The 21612-nt window shown below is 41.1% G+C and overlaps 1 protein-coding gene across 2 annotated transcripts in view; it reads left to right on the plus strand.

Annotated features, from left to right (window-relative positions):
• Positions 1-744: 744 nt before the first annotated feature.
• Positions 745-21612, plus strand: part of sirt5 (sirtuin 5) — a 30162-nt gene continuing 9294 nt past the window's right edge. The window contains exons 1-7 of one of the 2 annotated variants that reach the window (XM_078241135.1): positions 745-876; positions 1301-1424; positions 8947-9080; positions 12495-12720; positions 16922-17009; positions 17481-17534; positions 18166-18289. In XM_078241135.1, the coding sequence (XP_078097261.1) occupies positions 1313-1424; positions 8947-9080; positions 12495-12720; positions 16922-17009; positions 17481-17534; positions 18166-18289 (738 nt within the window). In that variant the 5' untranslated portion in view covers positions 745-876; positions 1301-1312. The remainder of the gene's footprint in view (positions 877-1300; positions 1425-8946; positions 9081-12494; positions 12721-16921; positions 17010-17480; positions 17535-18165; positions 18290-21612) is intronic. The other variant, XM_078241144.1, reaches the window with a different exon arrangement.

Below are 21612 nucleotides of genomic sequence, written 5' to 3' on the forward strand. Positions count from 1 at the left end.
ATATAGCGCTTTTAACATAGTAAAAATGTCCCAAGGTGCTTCACGAATGTTATCAAACAACATTTTTTGTGAAGGTGCAAAGAAGATTAATGAACATAGCTCAAGCGATAAGGAATTTCAATTAAGTGGACAGATTGGAGATGGGTTGGTTTATTGGAGAAGATTAAGAGGAAATGTGGTAGATGTGTTCAAAATCAGGAGGAATCTATTGGATAGAGTAGATAGGGAGAAACTATTTCCATTGGTGGAAGGGTGGAAAACCAGAGGACACGGATTTAAGATGATTAGTAAAAGAAGCAATGGTGGGGAAGTTTTTTTTAAATGCAAGGCATAAAATCGAGTGCATTGCCCGAGTGATGTGAAGGGAGATTGAATCGAGACCTCCCAAACAGAATTTGAAAATTGCCTGAAGGGAAAGCAATTGTAGGACCAAGCGGAAAAGGTGGGGTGGAACTGTGTGAGTTGTTCGTGCGAGCGGGCACACACACAATGGGTCAAATGATGAGCTCCTATTCTGTAAACATTTCACCATTCTCTGGAAGACATCCACTTTCTCGCACGGTAGCATTCTCCCTAATGATGAGTGGGGTTGATAGGTCTGCAGTAAAGGACGGTGATGTATTTAGGAGACATTTGCAGGGCTGTCAGATGAAGATCAGCTTAGTGATTGTTGGTAGATTGCTAACTCATCCACAGACAATGTATTTACACAGCGGAACGTGCTACCCTCCACGCTGCACTGGGAGGAGTGGGCGCCGGTGCTGCAGGGGGCGCCCTCTTTCCCCCCTCCCCCCTCCCCGTCTGACACAGCCGCTTGTGCTCGGTGCAGGGGAGGTGCAGTCTGCTACTGTTCTCGCTGCTTCTGTGGCAGCGCAGGTAAATTGGGGCCAGGTTAATGTGGTCGGTAATTTTACCCGGAGGGGGGGAGACACCTCAGTTTCCGCAAGTGGTAGACCGGGGGGTGGGGGGGGGAGAAACAAGGACAGCCTTCGGGCCGCCTGACCTCGGGCTGTATCTCGGCTTCCCTCCCACCCTGAGTCCCCTCAGGGTCGGGGCGAGAGCCGAGCCGGCTGGCCCTCAAGCTGACAGCACCATGATCACCTTTAAACACCGCTCCAGTCACACGTAGCAACAACTCCAATCTCACCGCGGCCTCTCTGCCCTTGTCTAAAGTACTTTCAGCTCCTCCCCCAGTGCACTGGAGGATACACAGCATCAGAGCAGGAACTCAGTCACTTGTAAGATTTTTTTTCTATTTGTCAATCGTGTTTTTATTGTAAATTCATTTCTCTTGTTTCAGAATCAGCCTGTAATGATTCTTCTTCAGTTCACCGCCAGGAAGCTTGTTTCGCAGGTGGGAAATTGCTTGAAACGACCTTCCAAGCCGCAACTGACACAGATTGAAATGAACCGCCAAAGTTCAGGTAGGCACTTTGTTGAGGGCAATAATATACTGAGGTAGAACATGGTGTTTGTCTATTGTCAAAGAATTATTTAATGTAATTTAATTTCTCTCAGCCAGGTTCATGTCAGGCAACTCTCCATGTTCCCAGAAGTCTGAATTTGTGGAATGGGTTCCTGGCTCATACAATGAACATTTAACTCAGTGAATTCCTTCAAATTAGTTGAGTGTGTTCCTTGCTGGTGTGGAAATTGTTTTATGCGAAGAACTGAGCAGATATTCTTATCGAGCAAGACTTGTAGAGGCTGGGTTCTTTCCTCTAGAAAAGGAGAAGTTGAGTGACCTGGTGGGTCTATAATTTATGAAATGGTTCAATTGGGTAGACAGCAATGTTTCCACTTGGGGGTGAGTCAGGACCAAAACTAGGGATATGAAAGCCCCCAACAAATTTAGTAAGGAATTCGGGAGAATCATAGAAACCCTACAGTACAGAAAGAGGCCATTTGGCCCATCGAGTCTGCACTGACCACAATCCTACCCAGGCCCTACCCCCATAACCCTACGGAAACCTCTTTACCTAATGAGAATGTGGAATAGATGTATTTAAGGAGAAGCTAAATAAGTACACGGAAGAGGAAGGAATGAAAGGATTTACTGATGGGGGGTAAGATGAAATAGAAAGTGAGAGGAAGTTGATGGTGGGGTATGAACACTGATACAGATCAATTGGGCCAAATGGCCTGTCTGTGCTGTCAACTCTTGAAGTAGGTACCCTGAAATGTTTTGGACTAATTTGATGGAATTAGACTAACCTCGAGGGAAGCGAGTGTTGAACTTGCAGGGGCCCTGACAGACATATTTAAAATGTCAGTATTCACGGGGGAGGTGCCGGATGATTGGAGGGTGGCTCATGTTGTTCCATTGTTTAAAAAAGGTTCCAAGAGAAATCCGGGAAATTATAGGCCAGTAAATTTGACGTCGGTGGTGGGCAAGTTATTGCAAGGTGTGATAAGGGATAGGATCTACAAATATTTGGATAGACAGGGACTTATTAGGGAGAGTCAACATGGCTTTGTGCGTGGTAGGTCATGGTTGACCAATCTATTAGAGTTTTTTGAGGAGGTTACCTGGAAAGTGGATGAAGGGAAGGCGGTGGATGTTGTCTACCTGGATTTCAACAAGGCCTTTGACAAGGTTCCTCGTGGGAGGTTAGTTAGGAAGGTTCAGTCGCTGGGTATACATGGGGAGGTAGTAAATTGGATTAGACACTGGCTCAATGGAAGAAGCCAGAGAGTTGTGGAGGATTGCTTCTCTGAGTGGAGGCCTGTGACTAGTGGTGTGCATGCTGTGGAGGTGCCGGCGTTGGACTGGGGTAAACACAGTAAGAAGTTTAACAACACCAGGTTAAAGTCCAACAGGTTTATTTGGTAGCAAAAACCACCTTTTGCTACCAAATAAACCTGTTGGACTTGAACCTGGTGTTGTTAAACTTCTTCTTACTAGTGGTGTGCTGCAGGGATCGGTGTTGGATCCATTGTTGTTTGTCATCTATAATCAATGATCTGGATGATGTGGTAAATTGGATCAACAAATTTGCTGATGATACAAAGATTGGAGGTGTAGTGGACAGTGAGGAAGGTTTTCAAAGCTTGCAGAGGGATTTGGACCAACTAGAAAAATGGGCTGAAAAATGGCAAATGGAATTTAACGCAGACAAGTGTGAGATATTGCACTTTGGAAGGACAAACCAAAGTAGAACGTACAGGGTAAATGGTAGGAGTCTGAAGAGTGCAGTTGAACAGAGGGATCTGGGAATACAGGTACAGAATTCCCTAAAAGTGACGTCACGGGTGGATAGGATCGTAAAGAGTGTCTTTGGTACATTGGCCTTTATAAATCGGAGGATCGAGAATAAAAGTTGGAGTGTTATGGTAAGGTTATATAAGGCATTGGTGAGGCCGAATTTAGAGTATTGTGTACAGTTTTGGTCACCTAGTTACAGGAAGGATGTAAATAAGGTTGAAAGAGTGCAGAGAAGGTTCACAAGGATGTTGCCAGGACTTGAGAAGCTGAGTTACAGAGAGAGATTGAATAGGTTGGGACTTTATTCCCTGGAGCGTAGAAGAATGAGGGGAGATTTGATAGAGGTGTATAAGATTTTAATGGGTATAGATAGAGTGAATGCAAGCAGGCTTTTTCCACTGAGGCTAGGGGAGAAAAAAACCAGAGGGCATGGGTTAAGGGTGAAAGGAGAAAAGTTTAAAGGGAATATTAGGGGGGGCTTCTTCACGCAGAGTGTGGTGGGAGTGTGGAATGAGCTGCCGTTAACATTTAAGAAAATCTTGGACGGGTTCATGGATGAGAGGGGTGTGGAGGGATATGGTCCAAGTGCAGGTCTGGGACTAGGCACAAAATGGTTCGGCACAGACAAGAAGGGCCAAAAGGCCTGTTTCTGAGCTGTAATTTTCTATGGTTCTATGATGTGAACTCATTTTGATTGCTTAGGATCGTTAAAAAGGGACTTTAGGCTTTTCCCATTTGGCCTGTATATTAATCGTTTTGCCTCTTGGGATCATGTGGCTCAGGGTAGGTGAGGGATGTGTGTATTTTGATGCTTAAAGCATGCCGGTTGGAACAGTAGATAATTATTTGTGTTTGGAAGAAATGCTTGTTAACTAGCTTGAATAATGGATAGCTAGTACAGTAGCTCAAGTAGTGGAATATTTGAGTAAATAAATTGGTTCCTTTTATCTGACTGGATCTCGGGAGAGCAACGCTTAGACTGCTGCACATTGAAGCAAGTTGTCTTGTGTTGATGCTTGGTGTTACTCTGCTTAGGTCAGTTGGAAGATTACTTGATAGGCTCAACTATGTTCAGTGTGTTTGTAAAAGCTCTTACAGACTAAACAAGAATACAATGAACTGGGTTAACAGCATCAGTGCATCAAGCTGAAAGGGATGTACAGGCATGGCATTGTCCCAAAATGACATGTAACAGTCTATGAATCAGTATGGAGGTGATTTAATTATCTGTGTTTGTATTATGCTATTGAGTTATTCCAAAATATGGAGCTGGATGCGAGTGGTTGAGTGCTTTTCGTGGGACAGAACTTTAACAGCTGAGCACAAAATTCCTATAATAGGCCTTAAGTATTGTATAAGCTCTAGAAGTCAAGAAATTAATATTTGGGAGTCCCAATGTCTGAGGAAACATTTCTCTGAAGTTGATGATGATTAAGTGATTTAAATAACTAACAAAAAAGTAACTTTAGAAAATGAAAAGCACATTGTACAGAGGGGGGAAAAGCTTGTAGTTATGAAGTATCTTCTAAGCACCTCAGTATGTAATCCAGCCAATGAATTTTGAGTGTATCCACAGTTCTCTAGGTAAAAGCATAAGCAGATTTGTGAACTGCAAGGTCTCGCAAACTGAGCTCACTGCTGGGGAGTTTCACTGGTTAGTTGAGATCTAAATGGTAGCCAACAGCAATAACTTGCATTTATATTTTCTTTGTAGCTGGAGTACGCAAATAACTATTAATCAGTAAAAATGCAGTTTTGCAAAGTTTTGTGCAGCTTGGACATCATCAACAAAGCAATGACAAGTGAATGCATCACTTTTGGACATGGGGCAGCTGATGTGCAATATTACTTTTAACCACTTGGAGTCAGACGTTTACAGCATGGCAACAGGCCCTTCGGCCCAACTCGTTCATGTCGTCCTTTTTTATCACTAAGCTAGTCCCAATTGTCTGCGTTTGGCCCATATCCCTCCATGCCCATCTTACCCATGTAACTGTCTAAATGCTTTTAAAAAGACAAAATTGTACCCGCTTCTACTACTACCTCTGGCAGCTCATTCCAGACACTCCCCATCCTTTATGTGGAAAAAATTGTCCCTTTGGAATCTTTTGTGTCTCTCCCCTCTCACCTTAAACCTATGCCCTCTGGTTTTAGACTCCCCTACCTTTGGGAAAAGATGTTGACTATCTACCTTATCTATGCCCTTCATTATTTTATAGACCTTTATAAGATTGCCCCTAAGCCTCCTATGCTCCTGTACCCCTAGATCTCTTTGTTCTATAACTCTCCCCAATGCTCTACATTAACTGAGTAAGTCCTGCTCTGGTTCGATCTACCAAAATGCATCACCTGGCATTTATCTAAATTAAATTCCATCTGCCATTCATCAGCCCACTTAGTTGGAATCCTGACTTCTAACCAGCTTATTGAATCTTGAGAAAGTATTCTATAAAGCTTTGTCCTCTATGACCCAAAACTAAGCTGCAGCCTCTACATACAACCCATTATCAAGACTGTTTATTTACATCCTGCAGCATCATTCATCTTTCCCTTGGCTCCCACTCAACTTCTAAAGAAACATTAATCTCTACTTTGTTAACCTCCTTCCACCTTGAACTCTTGATTTATCCAGAACTCCACTGCTGATATCTAGTTCTGCACCACACCAGTCACTGATTTGGCTGACTTCCATTAGCTACCAATGCCTCAATTTAAAAGTGTTCCTTCCAAAACGACTTAGAGGTCTTGTTCCACCTGTCTCTGCTACCGTCTCCAGCCACTTAACCCACATATGTGTAGGTCACGTATGCTGGCCTCAAATGTGTCCTCCTCCCCATCCACTCCACCAACAGAAGCAGAGTTTTCAATCATCAGGACCGTATACCCTCTCGTATTTCTGGTCTCTACTTTGCTACCTCTCTTCTTGCCTTTAACATTGTTCTTAAAAATGTATTTTCAGCCAAGATTTTGGGCCCTTCTCTTTCCTCGATTCTGCTCAATGTATATTTTTGCACATGTAAAGGACTTTAGCACTCTTGGTCTAAGGAGGCCATTCAGCTCATTCGGTCTATGCCAACACTTTAAAATAGCTAATCTCATTCTCCTATTTTCTTTCCTTTTCAAATATCCAATTCCCTTTTGAAAGCCACGAGTGATTCTGCTTCCACAACCCTTTTCGGGCAGATCTTAAAACAAGCTGTGTTTTTTATTTCAAAAAAATTTTCAACGTCCCAATTGGTTCTTTTGCCAATTATCTTAAAACCTTTGTCCTATGGATACTGGTCACCCTACCAGTGGAAACAGTTTCCTCCTATCTATCCTTATCAGTCTTTCATAATTTTGCAGACCTCTACTAAATCTGTCCTTAACTTCTCTGCTTTAAGAATAATCCCAGCTTCTCTAATGTCACCACAGCTGCAGAAAACTCCTCTACACTCTTTAAGGCAGGCTTGTCCAACCTTTTCACATGGGGGGGCATATTTCATTTCTTTTCCCCTCAGGAAGCCGATGAGCAAATTTTGATAAGACAAGGTTTGGCACAAAATTAAACAGTTTAAAAAAAAAGTTAAAAGATAAAAATTATCATTAAAAGCTCTCAAGCAGCAGAGTTGTTCGATAAAACCTTTATTTTTGCATCTTTGCTTAAGCAGAGCTAGAGAAAACAGACAAGACCCCAACACCTGGTCACCAGAGAAGGGGTGGGTATCAGGTCAAGCTAAAGAATTTGGTTCAATTAATGATGGCCTTAAATTCCTTGTCACCCCAGCCTGCTCCACCTTGACTGATGTGTCTGCGTGGGTGTCCTCCGGTTTCCTCCCACAGTCCAAAGATGTGCGGGTTAGGTTAATTGGCAATTCTAAATTGCCCCTTAGTGTCCAGAGATGCGTAGGTTAGAGGGATTAGCGGGTAAATATGTAGGGATATGGGGATAGGGCCTGGGTGGGATCGTGGTCGATGCAGACTCGATGGGCCGAATACCCTCTTTCTGCACTGTAGGGTTTCTATGATGTGCTACTTCATGGGGAAGATGACTGCATGGGAGGGCAAGAGAGAAAGCAGCCAAAGGGAGAGAGAGCAATGTTGTGGAAACAAAGCTGAAGCAACTCGTTCTCCTCTCCTCACTGATCCTCCAATAAGAGACTGCTTCTCTCCCAGATTTGTTGCTGATAGGCTCTCTAGTGTGTGTCCTCTGATTGGAGGAGCAGCAGCTCTTTGCAGAATCTTTCATTGAACTCACCCATAGTTTGGACACTGGTTCTGGGGGCTGGATACAGACCATGAGTTGGGCAAGTCTGCTTTAAGGCCTTGATATCGTTCCTGAAATGGGAGTGCCCAGATCTGGACCTTGGCTGAGACCTAACTGTTGATTTATAAAGGTTTAACACAACTTCCTTGCTTTTCTTTTAAGAGGTGAAGCCTGTTATTTATAGGATGGAAATATGATTGAGGTAAAGGAGGCATATTCAATGTGACTCCACTCATTTCCTCTAAATAAAGTGTTACTATGTGAACCTTTGTGTGGCCCATTGTTTCATCCGAAAGGCAACACCTCAAAACAAAACAACACTCCCTCAGTACTGCACTGGAGTGTCAGCTTAGATATGTGCAGTCCTACTTGGATCCCCCTTTCTCTCTTTTGTTCCAAGTACATTGACTGTACTGGTATCAATTTCTGCTGTTGCCTTGAATGATTGAATGGAAGTATTTTGCCAACTTTGCTTCCAATTTCCATCCTTCCCTTGCCTTCACATGGTCCAACACTGACTTTTCCCTTTCCTCCCTGGACTTCTATCTCTCTCCATTTTTGGTCTATCAGGCAATATTCACTGTAAGCCCACTGACCCCTGGCTCCCACCGCTATCTTGATTGTACATCCTCAAGCTCCACTTCCCGTAAGGACTCTATCCTTTTCTCTATATCTCTTTCTCTGTCACATCTTTCTAAGCAACTTCCTGGACCAACGCTTCCACCATATCTTTTTTCCTTCCCACCTTGGTTGATGGGGCATTCGATTGTTTTCATAACGTTTTCTGCAGTTCTACTTTCTCCCTTCAAAACCTGCCTTTTTTCTAACTTCCACTCCACCAGTCTTCACACTCAACAGATCATTTTCCACTATCTCGCTTTCTATTTATTCTTCCACACAACCCAAGTGTAAGGATGTTTTTGTTTATCCTTTTAAACCCTCTCATTTTTTTCTGCTAGAGAAGAGCTCCAGCGTGTTCAGTCTTTCCTGATCGTACAACAATGAGGTCTGGTATTTTCAGTCCACTTCAATATGACGTGCAATATTGTACTTAAGATAATTCAACGTAGCAGCATTAGAATTGTGTAGTAGGTCTTTCTGAATGTAAAGTCTTTTAAAATTACATTTGTATATATTTTTTAATCTTTTTGATTTTTGACAATTTACAGGAGTACATTCACAGAGCAAAGGTAAGCTGAAACAGTGGCATGAGCAATGAACTTGTTCCATTTATGCTCAGAATTGTAAATTGATACAAAATGTTAATTATGATTGGGACTTTCAAAATACAAGTGGGCAGTTTTGACTCTGCTGCCAACTGTGAACCTTGCCTGCTGGAAGTTATTAGTAGCATATGTCCAAATATGATACATTCCGCAGCAGATGTGGCTCCTCCCAAGCAGTGCAGCCTCATGAAATTGTCCTTTTGAACCTTTATTGTACAACACCTGTATCTTGATTCGAAATTTCATGATCATTTGTTCTTTGTTTAAAGATTTGGCCGAATTTCGGGACGTCTTTGCAAAAGCCAAGCACATAACCATTCTAACAGGAGCTGGAGCTAGTGCAGAGAGCGGAGTCCCCACCTTCCGTGGAACAGGTGGTTTCTGGAGGAAATGGCAATCTCGGGTATGTCCCTATGATTCACAAAACTAGTGGCAGGAGAGTATAATACGTTTAGTAGTATTTCATGTTAAAATGCCACCCTGATGCCTATAAATATCCTAGATAGGGAATTCATTTATTGTGTATAAAATTCTTTAGCAGCACATTTCAGCAACAATTGGTGTGTAAGAGACTACAAATCCCCTGATATGAAGGAAAGCTGAGGATTGTTATTATTGCTATAGTTACTAACTCAAATTTATAATATCTAGATCTAGAGCCAAATGGCCTACTTCTGCTCCTGTTAATATTTGGACATTAACAATTTGTAATGTCAGCAATCTTTTTTTAAAAATGGATACTGGTTTGACCAGGGGGGAGAAATAGATGTGCACTGCAACTTTTATCTGCCATTGTTCAGCGCCAGTATAACAGTAGGTGGTGGGCTAAGGTGATATATCTTTATTTTTCCCCTCTTCTATCCTGTAATGGAAGTGATGCTATGCAACCCTTGATGGTACATCCAAAACTTGGAACTCTGTGTGACCATGAGCTGTTAACTTGTGTTTCAATAAAATGGAACTAAATATTATTTTCCCCTCACATTTTATATTTTCGGTTGGAAAGGTGTTTTGTGATGACTTTTAATTTGATTAAGTGCTAGAAGTGTATAACAAGAATCTGAAAGAGTAAAACAATTGAACGAAACCCTTCTTATGACTGCTTCCAAGTAATAATACCCTTTCCGTAGATTTGCTACAATTTTTTTCTTCCGATTCCAAAATTTGACGTCAGAATTTATTTTGTCAGGTTTAACAAGTTTTCCCTAGATTATCATCTTCAGGTAGCACTCTCTATTATTCAAGGGTTGTGATTTTACTACAAGACAGGATGACAGTGGTTAGCACTGCTGCCTCACTGCGAATGAAATGTTGGCATTTATAGCTAAAGGAATAGAATATAAAGGTAAGGAAATATTGTTGCTGAATGGCCTAATTCTGCTCCTATATCTTATGAACTCATGGCACCAGGGACACGGGTTCGATTCCGACCTCGGGTGACTGTCTGCATGGAGTTTGCACATTCTCCCTGTGTCTGTGTGGGTTTCCACTGGGTGCCTATACGAGGCATTGGTCAGGCCACACCTGGAATATTGTGCACAGTTTTGGCCTCCGTATTTGAGGAAAGATGTAGTGGCATTGGAGGCAGTTCAGAGGAGGTTCACTAGATTAATTCCAGAGATGAGGGGTTTGTCGTATGAAGAAAGATTAAACAGTTTAAGCCTATACTCTTTGGAATTTAGAAGAATGAGGGGAGATCAAATTGAGATATTCAAGATGATAAAAGGTATGGATAAAGTAAATGTGGAGCGGATGAGTGCGCTGGTGGGGCATTCTAGGACAAGAGGTCATAGTCATAGGATAAGGGGTAGCAAATTTAAAACAGAGTTGAGAAGAAACTACTTCACCCAAAAGATTGTGAATCTGTGGAATTCGCTACCCCAAAGTGTGGTGGATGCTGGAACAGTGAGTAAATTTAAGGAGGAGTTAGACAGATTTTAAATTGGTAAAGGGTTGAAAGGTTATGGGGAGAAGGCAGGAAAGTGGGGATGAGGAGCATATCAGCCATGATCGAATGGCGGAGCGGACTCAATCGGCCGAATGGCCTAATTCTGCTCCATTTTATGAAATTATGAACTCTCGGCACCAGGGACCCGGGTTTGATTCCGGCCTTGGGTGACTGTATGGAGTTTGCACATTCTCCCTGTGTCTGCGTGGGTTTCCACCGGGTGCCTTGGTTTCCTCCCACAGTCCAAAGATGTGTAGGTAGGTGGATTAGCCATGCTAAATTGGCCCTTAGTGTCTAAAGTTGTGTAGGTTAGGGGGAATTAACTATGGTAAATGTGCAGGTTACAGAATAGGGCGGAGGGGAGGACCTGACTCTTTCAGAGAGTCGGTGCAGACTTTATGAGCCAATTGATCTCTTTATGCACTGTAGGAATTCTGTGGTTCCATGGAGGTAGAGCCCAAATCTGCATCAGGTGGAACAGGATCAAACCTTGCGCTGTTGACGATATGTGAACCACAGGCTAGCTGTCTAGCCAACTTTCCCTTTGATATTTCACTTTTTAATTTTGAAGTTCTTGATTTCAGTTTTTTTAAATGGCTAAATTGAATTTCATGTCTTGAGAAGTTGTGTTTGTAACTTTTAGATATGGTTTCCAAATCAGGGCTAGACTGACAGCTTAAATTATCAAATTTTCAGGAACCCTGACTCAGATAGTTATCCCACAACAAATATCTGCCCCAATTTTTCACTAAATTGTGAGACTTGCCAAGGAAACACTATTGTGGTTAATTTAATTGGGGCAGAACTCTACTAGTGTTGAAGGATACAGCATTACAGAGAGTGCAGTTCAAACTTTTTTTATTCCTGGAGAAAAAGCAAAAAGCATTTTTTCTCCAGCACTAATGCCTGTAACTTATTGAACACACAAAAAAAGGCTAAATTGTCTAAGACATCAAACTGTAGCCTGATTATTGTGGTTAAGTATTATAAAGTCCAGAATGTAATTTAAACTGCCTTTTTCATGGTCATTGTTTTAGAGAAGCATGGAGGATAATTTTCAACCTTGTTCCTTGGACATTACCTGTTTGGCATAGTGTCCAATCGATTAAAGTCAGCTGAGGCAGCAAAGTTTACTTGCACAAAATTTACTATTTTGTTTAAATTGTTTAAAGTTTGTTTATTAGTCACAAGTAAGGCTTACATTAACACAGCAATGAAGTTACTGTGAAAAGCATGTTTCAAAATAACTTGTAAACCACTCCCGAATTAGTGACTTAAAATTTGCATGAAAGTACCTGATTTTCAATAAAAGCAAAATATTGTGGATACTTAAAATCTGAAATAAAAATAGAAAACGCTGGATAAACTCAGCAGATCTGGCAGCATCCGTGGAGAGAGAAACAGTTGACTCTTCAGAGACTTCTTGCTCGAAGAAGAGTCATACAGACTTGAAATGTTAACTCTTTTTCTCTTTCAACAGATGCTGCCAGAACTGCTGAGTTTATACCTGTTGTTCAAAGCAGTTCTGTTCAAACTTTGTCTCCAGGAGCCATTTTGCTGCATACTTTGGAAATTTGGGGCCACCTTTGTGAAGTTTAAAACAGGCTTGGACCAATTGGGTCAAATTATCTGTTTCTGTTCAGTAAATTCTGCCTTCTGGTTATGTTGCATATGTATTAAGTTGCTGATTTAAAATTTATTCATAAATGTAACAGCCATGCTAAACAGCACTTCCTAATATTCGGGCCCACAAACCAAATAAAACCCAGGTGCCTGGCCTTCAAGACTTGCATATGGCTGATAGGGTTACCAGCTAGAATGTGCATTCTTCGATGCGGAGTGTCTTGCATGTTACTTGTCTATTAACAGGATTTGGCCACCCCGGAAGCATTTTCAAGAAATCCTTCTAGAGTATGGGAATTTTATCACTATCGCCGTGAACTGATGCTGAGTAAAAATCCAAATTCCGCACACATTGCTATTGCTGAATGTGAGGCTAGATTGAGCAAGCAAGGCCGAAAGGTTGTGGTCATCACTCAAAACATTGATGAACTTCATAAAAGAGCAGGATCAAAAGATATATATGAAATTCATGGTATGTGACTGCTTTGTATTCTGAAAGTGTTGTAGTCATTGATATTCACATTTGTACTTGTAATATCTGCAGTGAAGGGAAAAAATAACTGCATTATTAACAAGGCTGGTAACAACGCAAGTTAATTATTGACCAGAGTGAATCTGAATCTTGCTTAGGCATCTGAGTAGAAAATGTTCTAGAGCAGGAAATGCCAATTATGTTCCAACCAGGTCTGCTTGTCTCGGTCACCAATTTGACTGAGGTATAGATTGGATGTGATAAGTTTGATAAGATAAGCTTAAAAAAAACACATGCCAATTACTCTTCCCTCTTTGTTTAATTCCATTGCTCTTTTTGCTGTTCTTTGCATCCTTTTCATCCTCTTATTTTGTTTCTCTCTTTTCTGCATTTCTTTTAACTGTTTCTGTTTTTAGCCCATTTTTCTTCCCTCATTCTCTAACTGTGGCTCTGTTATTCTCTGGTTTTTCTCCACATTTTCCTCCTTTGGGTGGTTTAATAAATTGTAGCAGGCAATCTGAGACAAAATTCATTGGCCTGGATCTTCCTGTCAACAGTGAAGCTGTGGCTTACTTGGCTTGTAGTTTGCAGGAAAAACTTGCTCCTGCATCAGGACCCACTGTCGGAATAAGAGGTGTGGCCATATAGCACGGCGTAATGCTGGCAAAGTCACACCCCTTTTTGACCTCCCAAAGGTAGGGGAGACTCAAACTAGAGGGCATAGGTTTAAGGGGAGAGATACAAAAGGGTCCAGAGGGGCAATTTTTTCACAGAGGGCGGTGCATGTCTGGAACAAGCTGCCAGAGGTAGTAGTAGAGGCGGGTACAATTTTGTCTTTTAAAAAGCATTTAGACAGTTACATGGGTAAGATGGGTATAGAGGGATATGGACCAAACATGGGCAATTAGGATTAGTTTAGTGCTTAAAAAAGGGAAATGGCATGGACAAGTTGGGCCTAAGGGCCTGTTTCCATGCTGTAAATCTCTGACTTTGAGCTGAAGGGCAGCACCTTGAGGTCTGTGTTCAGTTTAACGAAAGTAAGGGCTTTTAATTAACTTTAATATTCTAAAACAATTAGGATACTTTTCAACTGTTAAAAACTCTTAAATATGTTTTAACACTTAAATAATTTTTAAATTTCTGCAAAGTGACATTCAAGGTGACCAGTGACAATCTATTACATAACAAGGTGGAGTTCATGCTTTTGAATTCAAAATATCATTTGTAATTTCCTTTTCAATTTATATAATTAATCATCCATGTGTCTAGACATTTATCCAATGATTTTAAACTAGTGAAAATTTGCGTAGCCATAACCTGAGTTTTAAGACTAATTAAAATGAAAAGCTGTTCATTATAATTTTGAAAAATATATAACTGGTGCCAAACTAATCCTGAAGAAGATTAATCATTAATATTTATGCCTGACTGACATGACTGTGGTGACAGGCTGGCTGGCTGTAGAGATTTGCATTCTAATCAGTATTCTGTAATTTGATTTCTGTGTCTGTGCCCTGTTTGAGAACAGATATGATGTGGAGATGCCGGCGTTGGACTGGGGTAAACACAGTAAGAAGTTTAACAACACCAGGTTAAAGTCCAACAGGTTTATTTGGTAGCAAAAGCCACACAAGCTTTCGGAGCTCTTAGCCCCTTCTTCAGGTGAGTGGGAATTCTGTTCACAAACAGAGCTTAAACAGAGCTCTGTTTGTGAACAGAATTCCCACTCACCTGAAGAAGGGGCTAAGAGCTCCGAAAGCTTGTGTGGCTTTTGCTACCAAATAAACCTGTTGGACTTTAACCTGGTGTTGTTAAACTTCTTACTGTGAGAACAGATATCCACTCCATCTGACGAAGGAGCTCTGCTCCGAAAGCTTATGGTATTTGCTACCAAATAAACCTGTTGGACTTTAACCTGGTGTTGTGAGACTTCTTACTGTGCTTACCCCAGTCCAACGCCGGCATCTCCACATCATGGATTAAATAGACAGGGCCAACTGGATTTGAAGTTCCATCACTTTTTCAGCATTCAAAGGTTAGCATTTAGCTGGGTTGTTGCTTTGGGTTTAAGAGGATACGCTCCTGAGCAGGATCTATGCCTGCTAGTAGCAGCCCTTAAAAAATTCCCGTCAAAACAAATGTAACTTCTGGGCAGTCAGCCCAAATTACAAGTTTCTGCCCCTTTAGAAACTGGCCCGGCAAAACCTGCAGAGCCCGTTTGAGGTGCACAGCAACTTCCAGTTTTCAGTGCAAGCGGGATCACTGGAAGTTGCAGTGCTGTTGCAGCCTTCAGTAGCAGTGAATGTCTCACCACTGAGTCTGCAAGATCCAGACCATTGTCAATACAGGACAGAGCCTACTATTCATGTAATGAATATTATGAGCACCTTTCTAATCTGAAGATCGTTTCAAAATTGAACAACTGTATGATTTCCAAATTAAATTTATCTTCAATTCAAATTCCCTGCCACCCTTCTTTGTTTTAGTTCTTCATTTTTCTCTTTCCCTCTTCACAGCATTTTTACAAGTCAGTGGTATAATGTGAATCAACATATTAATATATTAAGTAAAGTCAGCAATAAGGTAAATGAAATGATCAACAGACAATGCTATATGCCCTACCCCTCTTCCTCCCCACAGCTCCCTTGTATTTGTCTGTCTCTCTGATTTGATTCTCATTTACATTATTTACTTCTCATTTGTTCACACTTTTTCTATCCTTAAATTTAATTGGTTAAGAAACTGTTAAACCTCACGTTCAGGATGTCCAGATACCCACTGAATTTGTCATCTCATGCTCAACTAATACTTGCAACCATCAACCTGAACTCAAATTCACTGAGCTAATCATGAGATGCACCACTCCAGCAATTTGCAGTGATAACTGCTCTCTACCTTTTTGAAGCAAAATTACTTTTAGAAGGTAGTTGAATGTAAATAGTGTTTTTCTAACATCAGCAAATCTTCTGTGGTATCTCTTGCATAGGTAGAAGGTAGATTATTTTGAGATATTACTAAATACTGTGTATTTAGTAACTGCTCATGGTCTTGCCTACAGTCATTGGATGAATTTTCTTTAATACATGGAGACAGTAGAAATAAAAATGTGAGGAGAGACTTCAGGAGTATGAGCTACAGAATTGGTGGTGGTCAGAACACTAAACTACGTTATGATAGTGGGATTTGAAATAGAACTGTGACTTTGGTAGGAAATACTGACCTAAAAGCATAACCAAAAGCTTTGTAACAAGATGCAAAGTTTGTGCATAGGAAGTGCATACCCTACACTTATCGTGTTTAGATAAATTACTAGAAATTGGTCAGATTTTCCATACTTTTATCCTCCTCACCACATGTATTCACCGGGCGGAATTTTCCCAATCCACCTGCCACAGGACACAGACCATGCAAAGGGCTTTTAATTAACTCTGTTGACCTTGGGCAGAATTTTCCGACCTTGGGGTGAGCGCAGCCAGAAAATCCCACCCACTATCTCCACACAAACCTCCTCTGATGTAACCACCATAATTCAACTAGTTTCTTGATGTCTGAACAAAATGTCTGTCTGGATTGTGGTGTGTATCTAAAAATGCGCAACAGTGGAGCAAATGATGTTTCCCTAGGAGATCGGTCTGTGAATCCTGATGCATTGCCTGGAAACCTATTGCTTGGAAAGTTGTTTGGAAAATGTTTGAGCTGCCCCCCAGCAACTCATGGACTCATCAGTCAACTGCTTGGGCACTGCAACAAATTGAGAAGGCAGGCTCAGTAAAGATAATAAACATTTAACCCATTCTTACTGCAGGGCACAGTATTTTTGAAAGCATAGTTTTGAAGCAAGCAGAGCAGATATCAATTGCAGTAGTAAAATATTAAACATAACTCAAAAGCATTCCGGACTGGAGAAGTTACTGTGTACTTGAAAATAGACCACTAATTGATATAGAGTTATGGTAGTATCCTGTGAAAGGAGTATTACCCCACTTATTTGTAGTTGTGCTGACATATGAGCCACCTTGTATTGACCCATCCATCCTTTGACCTTTAGGAATACTGACTCATATTCATTGAAGGAGAGGAGCATTTTTAACACTAACAGGGAGCAGATGTATTTTTAAATTTGTTTTCCCAATTTCTTGCTAAATTTTTAGGTTGATGCTTTAATGTCTTGTTTTAAACTATTTAATTTTGTTCCTTTTAGGCAGTTTATTCAAAACACGCTGCACAAGCTGTAAACATGTAGCAGAGAATTACAGAAGTCCAATATGTCCAGCTTTAGCCGGAAAAGGGTAACGACTTAATAGAACTAACTTTGATATGTATGTGATTGATTCTATAAAACTACTAAACACACTGCAGCTAAGAAACCCAAAAATGTAATTTTGACGTTGCTTGTCCACTGCCTTCCTCCAGGGTTGGAATGCCAATTTTTGCTGGTTTATCTGAGGGGAATAAAGATTTTTTAAAAAGCCCAAGGACTGGGAATCCTTTCCTATGCCTTGAGATCCAGTCAATGATTTCTCTTGAGATCTGTGGTTTGCAATGTCCTATCTAATCCTAACTCTGCATGATTAACTTCTGGGGTGAAGTGAAGAAAGATGTGACAAATCATTTCTTTGGAAATTAGATTAAAGCTTGTTTACTGGAAATAAATGTAAATTTGGCAGATGTATATTGAAATACTGTGTAGAATAGTGTTTTGGGGAAGCTGGAAATGTGGCTATAATATATTTATATGGATGCTTCTTGATTATTTCTAGTGCACCCGATCCAGATATAGATGATGCCAAAATTCCAGTCGAACATCTTCCCAGGTAAAAATGTTTGTACTTTCACAGAACACATTTACAATATGCGATGTAAATATATACAGGAACTAGGCACTGGAGTAGACCATTCGGCCCCTCAAACCTGCTCCACCACTTGATGAGATCATGACTCTGGCTTTAATTCCACTTTCTTGTCAGCCTCCTGTAACCATTGACTCCCTTGTTAATCAGAACTCTTATCTAACTCAGACTTGAATATACTCAATGACTCAGATTTCAGTGCTCTCTGGGGAAGAGAATCCCACAAATAATTACTTGAAGGAAGAAATTACTTCTCTTCCTCAGTCTTAAATGGGGGACCCTAGTTTTTAAACTGTCTCTCCTAGTTCTAGACACCACCACAAAGAAAACATTATCTTGGCATCTATCACTCAGGATCTAAAGCATTTCAGTAAAATCATCTCTCATCTGTCCCTATTCTGCTCTCCCCTTGCAACAATCCATGTGCTGGGTTCCCATTTGTTGATTTGAGGTGGTGATCACCAGGGTCTCTAGAAGCTTGTGTGCAAAGTCTGTTGAGAGTATGGAACAGCTTTTCTGTACAAATGGAATATCAAAACACATATGTGATGCTGAAGAGCTATTTGATAAGAGTTTAACTTTCTAATTTATTTAGATGTGAAAAATTTGGTTGCAATGGTTTACTTCGTCCACATGTAGTGTGGTTTGGAGAGACCCTAGATTCTGATATACTGATGGAAGTGAACAAGGAGCTTGAGATCTGTGACCTTTGTCTTTTAGTGAGTATATATTTTCCTTTTAATACACAGACAGGATTGTTTTCTGTGTGTGACTCAGTCTCGATAAGTGATATTCCTTGATGCTAAAGGACATTAAATAATGACTCATGTTTGACTCACTAAACTAGTAGCTTGGTGACCAGTAGCTAATAATACAAAAGTCTAATTGTTGAGACTTCGGGGTTGAGTGGCATTACTTGGAACTGTCATAAAGCAGTATGAAATCCCTCCCAGAAATGTATGTTTTTGTCATAATTTTCACAAGGCTTACTTTAAAAACTCAAATCAATGACAGAAAAGGCACCATGAAGTTATGCAATCATATTGCTTGTCTTGGCTGATGAAATAACTTTATCAAGCTTTATTTCTCTTGACTGGCCAGCTATTAAACAGGAAAGGGTCTTTGGAAGATATCTTCCACATTCAGTAGCAGAAATCTTGTAGATTTTCTGCAAGATAAACACCAATACAAAGCAGAAAATATCATCCTTTCAAAATCAAACTGATCATCCGGGTAGATCCTGATGTTACATTCAACTAAAATGTGCAGGAGAATTACTGATTCGTTGTGTTTTTTCATTAAGTGAAAACTAGAACTAACTGTTTTGACCACTAAGACTTGAATTTGCAAGAGATCGGACGTAAACTAAATATAAATTATTATATGGAATTGGGAGCATATGAGTTGAATTCAGTCCCTCAAGCCTTTTCTGTCATTCACTTGGATCGTAGTTACTCAGTATCTTGACTCAATTCACCTGCACTGGTTCCATATCACTTACAATTTTTGTTGGACAAGAATATTATCAGCAGAAAATGCTGGAGAAGCTCAGCAGGTCTGACAGTATCTGTGGAGAGAGGATGGAGCCAATGTTTCAAGTCTGGATGACCCTTCGTCAGAGCTGATTTACTATCACAAGACAATGGCTGAAGGAAGGGTAGGAATGGCAGCTCAATATTCTGGGGCATAGAATCTTCAGATGAGACGGGATGTAAAAGAAGAGATGGTGTTGCATTATTGATCAAGAAGTCAATTACTGCAGTGAGAAAAGAGGGACATCACTTTGCTGGGAGTGTGCTATAGGTCCCCAAGCAGTCAGGGATAGATAGAAGAGCAGATATGTAGGCAAATCTCAGAAGTGTAAAATAATAGGGTAATAACAGTAGGGGATTTAAACTTCCCCATTATTAATTGGGATGGCTAAAGTGTGAAAAAAGCCTTAGAGGAGGCAGAATTCTTAAGGTGCATCCAAGAGAGCATTTTGAGCCAGCACATAGAAAGCCCTACAAGAGAGGGGGCAGTACTTCACCTAATTTTAGGGAATGAAGTTGGTAGAAGGTGGGAGCATTTTGGTGATGGGTGACTATAACTCGGTAAGATTTACGGTCGTTATGGAAAAGGACAAAGATAGACCAGAAATAAAGGTTCTGAAGTGGAGGAAGGCCGATTTTAATATAAGACAGGATGTAGCAAAGGCGGACTGGGAACCAGCTATTTGAAAAATCCACATCAAAACAGTGGGAGTCATTCAGAAATGAAAGAATACAGGGTCGGCATGTTCCTGTAAAGGTGAAGAGTGGGACCAAGAAGTTCAGAGAAGTAAGGAAGAAACAGATAATAGGCCAGTGAATCTAACATCAGTGGTAGGGAAATGATTGGAAAACATTTGTGGGATTAATCTCCACTTGGAGACTAAGATTAATCAATTAGTCAACATGGTTGTGATGGGGGAATCATGTCTAACATATTTTGATTGTATTTTTTGAGGAGGTGACTAGATGTGTAGATGAGGGCAGTGCAATTGACGTAGTCTACATGGACTTCAGTAAGGCTTCTGACAAGTTCCGCATGGGGGACTGATCAAGAAGGCAAGAGCCCATGGAATCTAGGGCAGTTTGGCAAATTGGATCCAAAATTGGCTTGGAGCAGGAGGCAGCGAGTGGTGGTCAAAGGTTGTTTTTGTGACTGGAAGCCTGTGTCCACTGGTCTGCTGCAGGTGCTGGGTCCCTTGCTGTTTGTTGTGTATATTAATGATCTATACTTGAAAGTAGGAGGTATGATCAGTAAGTTTGCAAATTACACAAACTGGTGGTATAGTAAATAGCAAGGAGGAAAACCTTAAATTATAGGATGATTTTGATGGGCTGGTCAGATGGGCAGAACAGCAACAAACCCTGAAAATTGTGAGGCAATACATTTTGGGAAGACTAACAAGGCATGGGAATGCACAATGAATGGTAGGAAGTATAGAGGACCAGAAGAACCTAAGGGTGCATATCCACAGTTACCTGAAGGCAGCAGGACAATAGACAAGGTGGTTTAAGAAGACATGTGGGATACTTTTATTAGCCAAGGTATAAAATATAAGTGCAGGGAGGTTATGATGATGATTATAAAATGCTGATTATGGCACAGCTGGAGTACTGTGTGCAGTTCTGGTCACCCCACAATAGGAGGGATGTGATTACACTAGAGAGGGTGTAGAAAAGATTCACCAGGATGGGGTGGATTATGAGGGACATGGATAGGGTGCGTAGGAAGGAATTTTTGTAGCGGAGTGTGAATAATCAGGGGGCGGAGATATAAAGTCAGGGGCGTTGTATCTATTCAGGGAATTTGAGGGAAAACATTTTCACCCAGATGGTGGTGGGAATCTGGAACTCACTGCCTGAAAGGGTGGTAAAGATGGGAACCCTCACAACATTTAAGAAGCATTTAGAGGAGCACGTGAAATGTGTGGCATACAAGACTACTGACACACACACATACCTGTCTTTTGTAACTTGTCACTGACCCACCTGATTTGAAACATAGAAACCCTACAGTGCAGAAGGAGGCCATTCGGCCCATCGAGTCTGCACCGACCACAATCCCACCCAGGCCCTACCCCCACATATTTTACCCGCTAATCCCTCTAACCTACGCATCCCAGGAGTCTAAGGGACAATTTTTAACCTGGCCAATCAACCTAACCCGCACATCTTTGGACTGTGGGAGGAAACCGGAGCACCCGGAGGAAACCCATGCAGACACGAGGAGAATGTGCAAACTCCACACAGACAGTGACCCGAGTCGGGAATCGAATCCGGGATCCTGGAGCTGTGAAGCAGCAGTGCTAACCACTGTGCTACCGTGCCGCCCTTCTGACATCCCACTGACTCAGGCTGAAACTCATTGTTTACAACGAGGTTCCTGGGAAACATTTTTAAAAAAGGTGCCACTTTCAGTGATTCTTGAAAAATGCCATTGATAAATAGGTTTATGAGGGCAACTCACAAACCTACTTTGAGCATCGTGTAGCCTGTGATAAAGTTAGAAATAG

This window comes from Mustelus asterias, chromosome 2 (assembly GCF_964213995.1).
Source record: "Mustelus asterias chromosome 2, sMusAst1.hap1.1, whole genome shotgun sequence".
Lineage (NCBI taxonomy): Eukaryota > Metazoa > Chordata > Chondrichthyes > Carcharhiniformes > Triakidae > Mustelus > Mustelus asterias.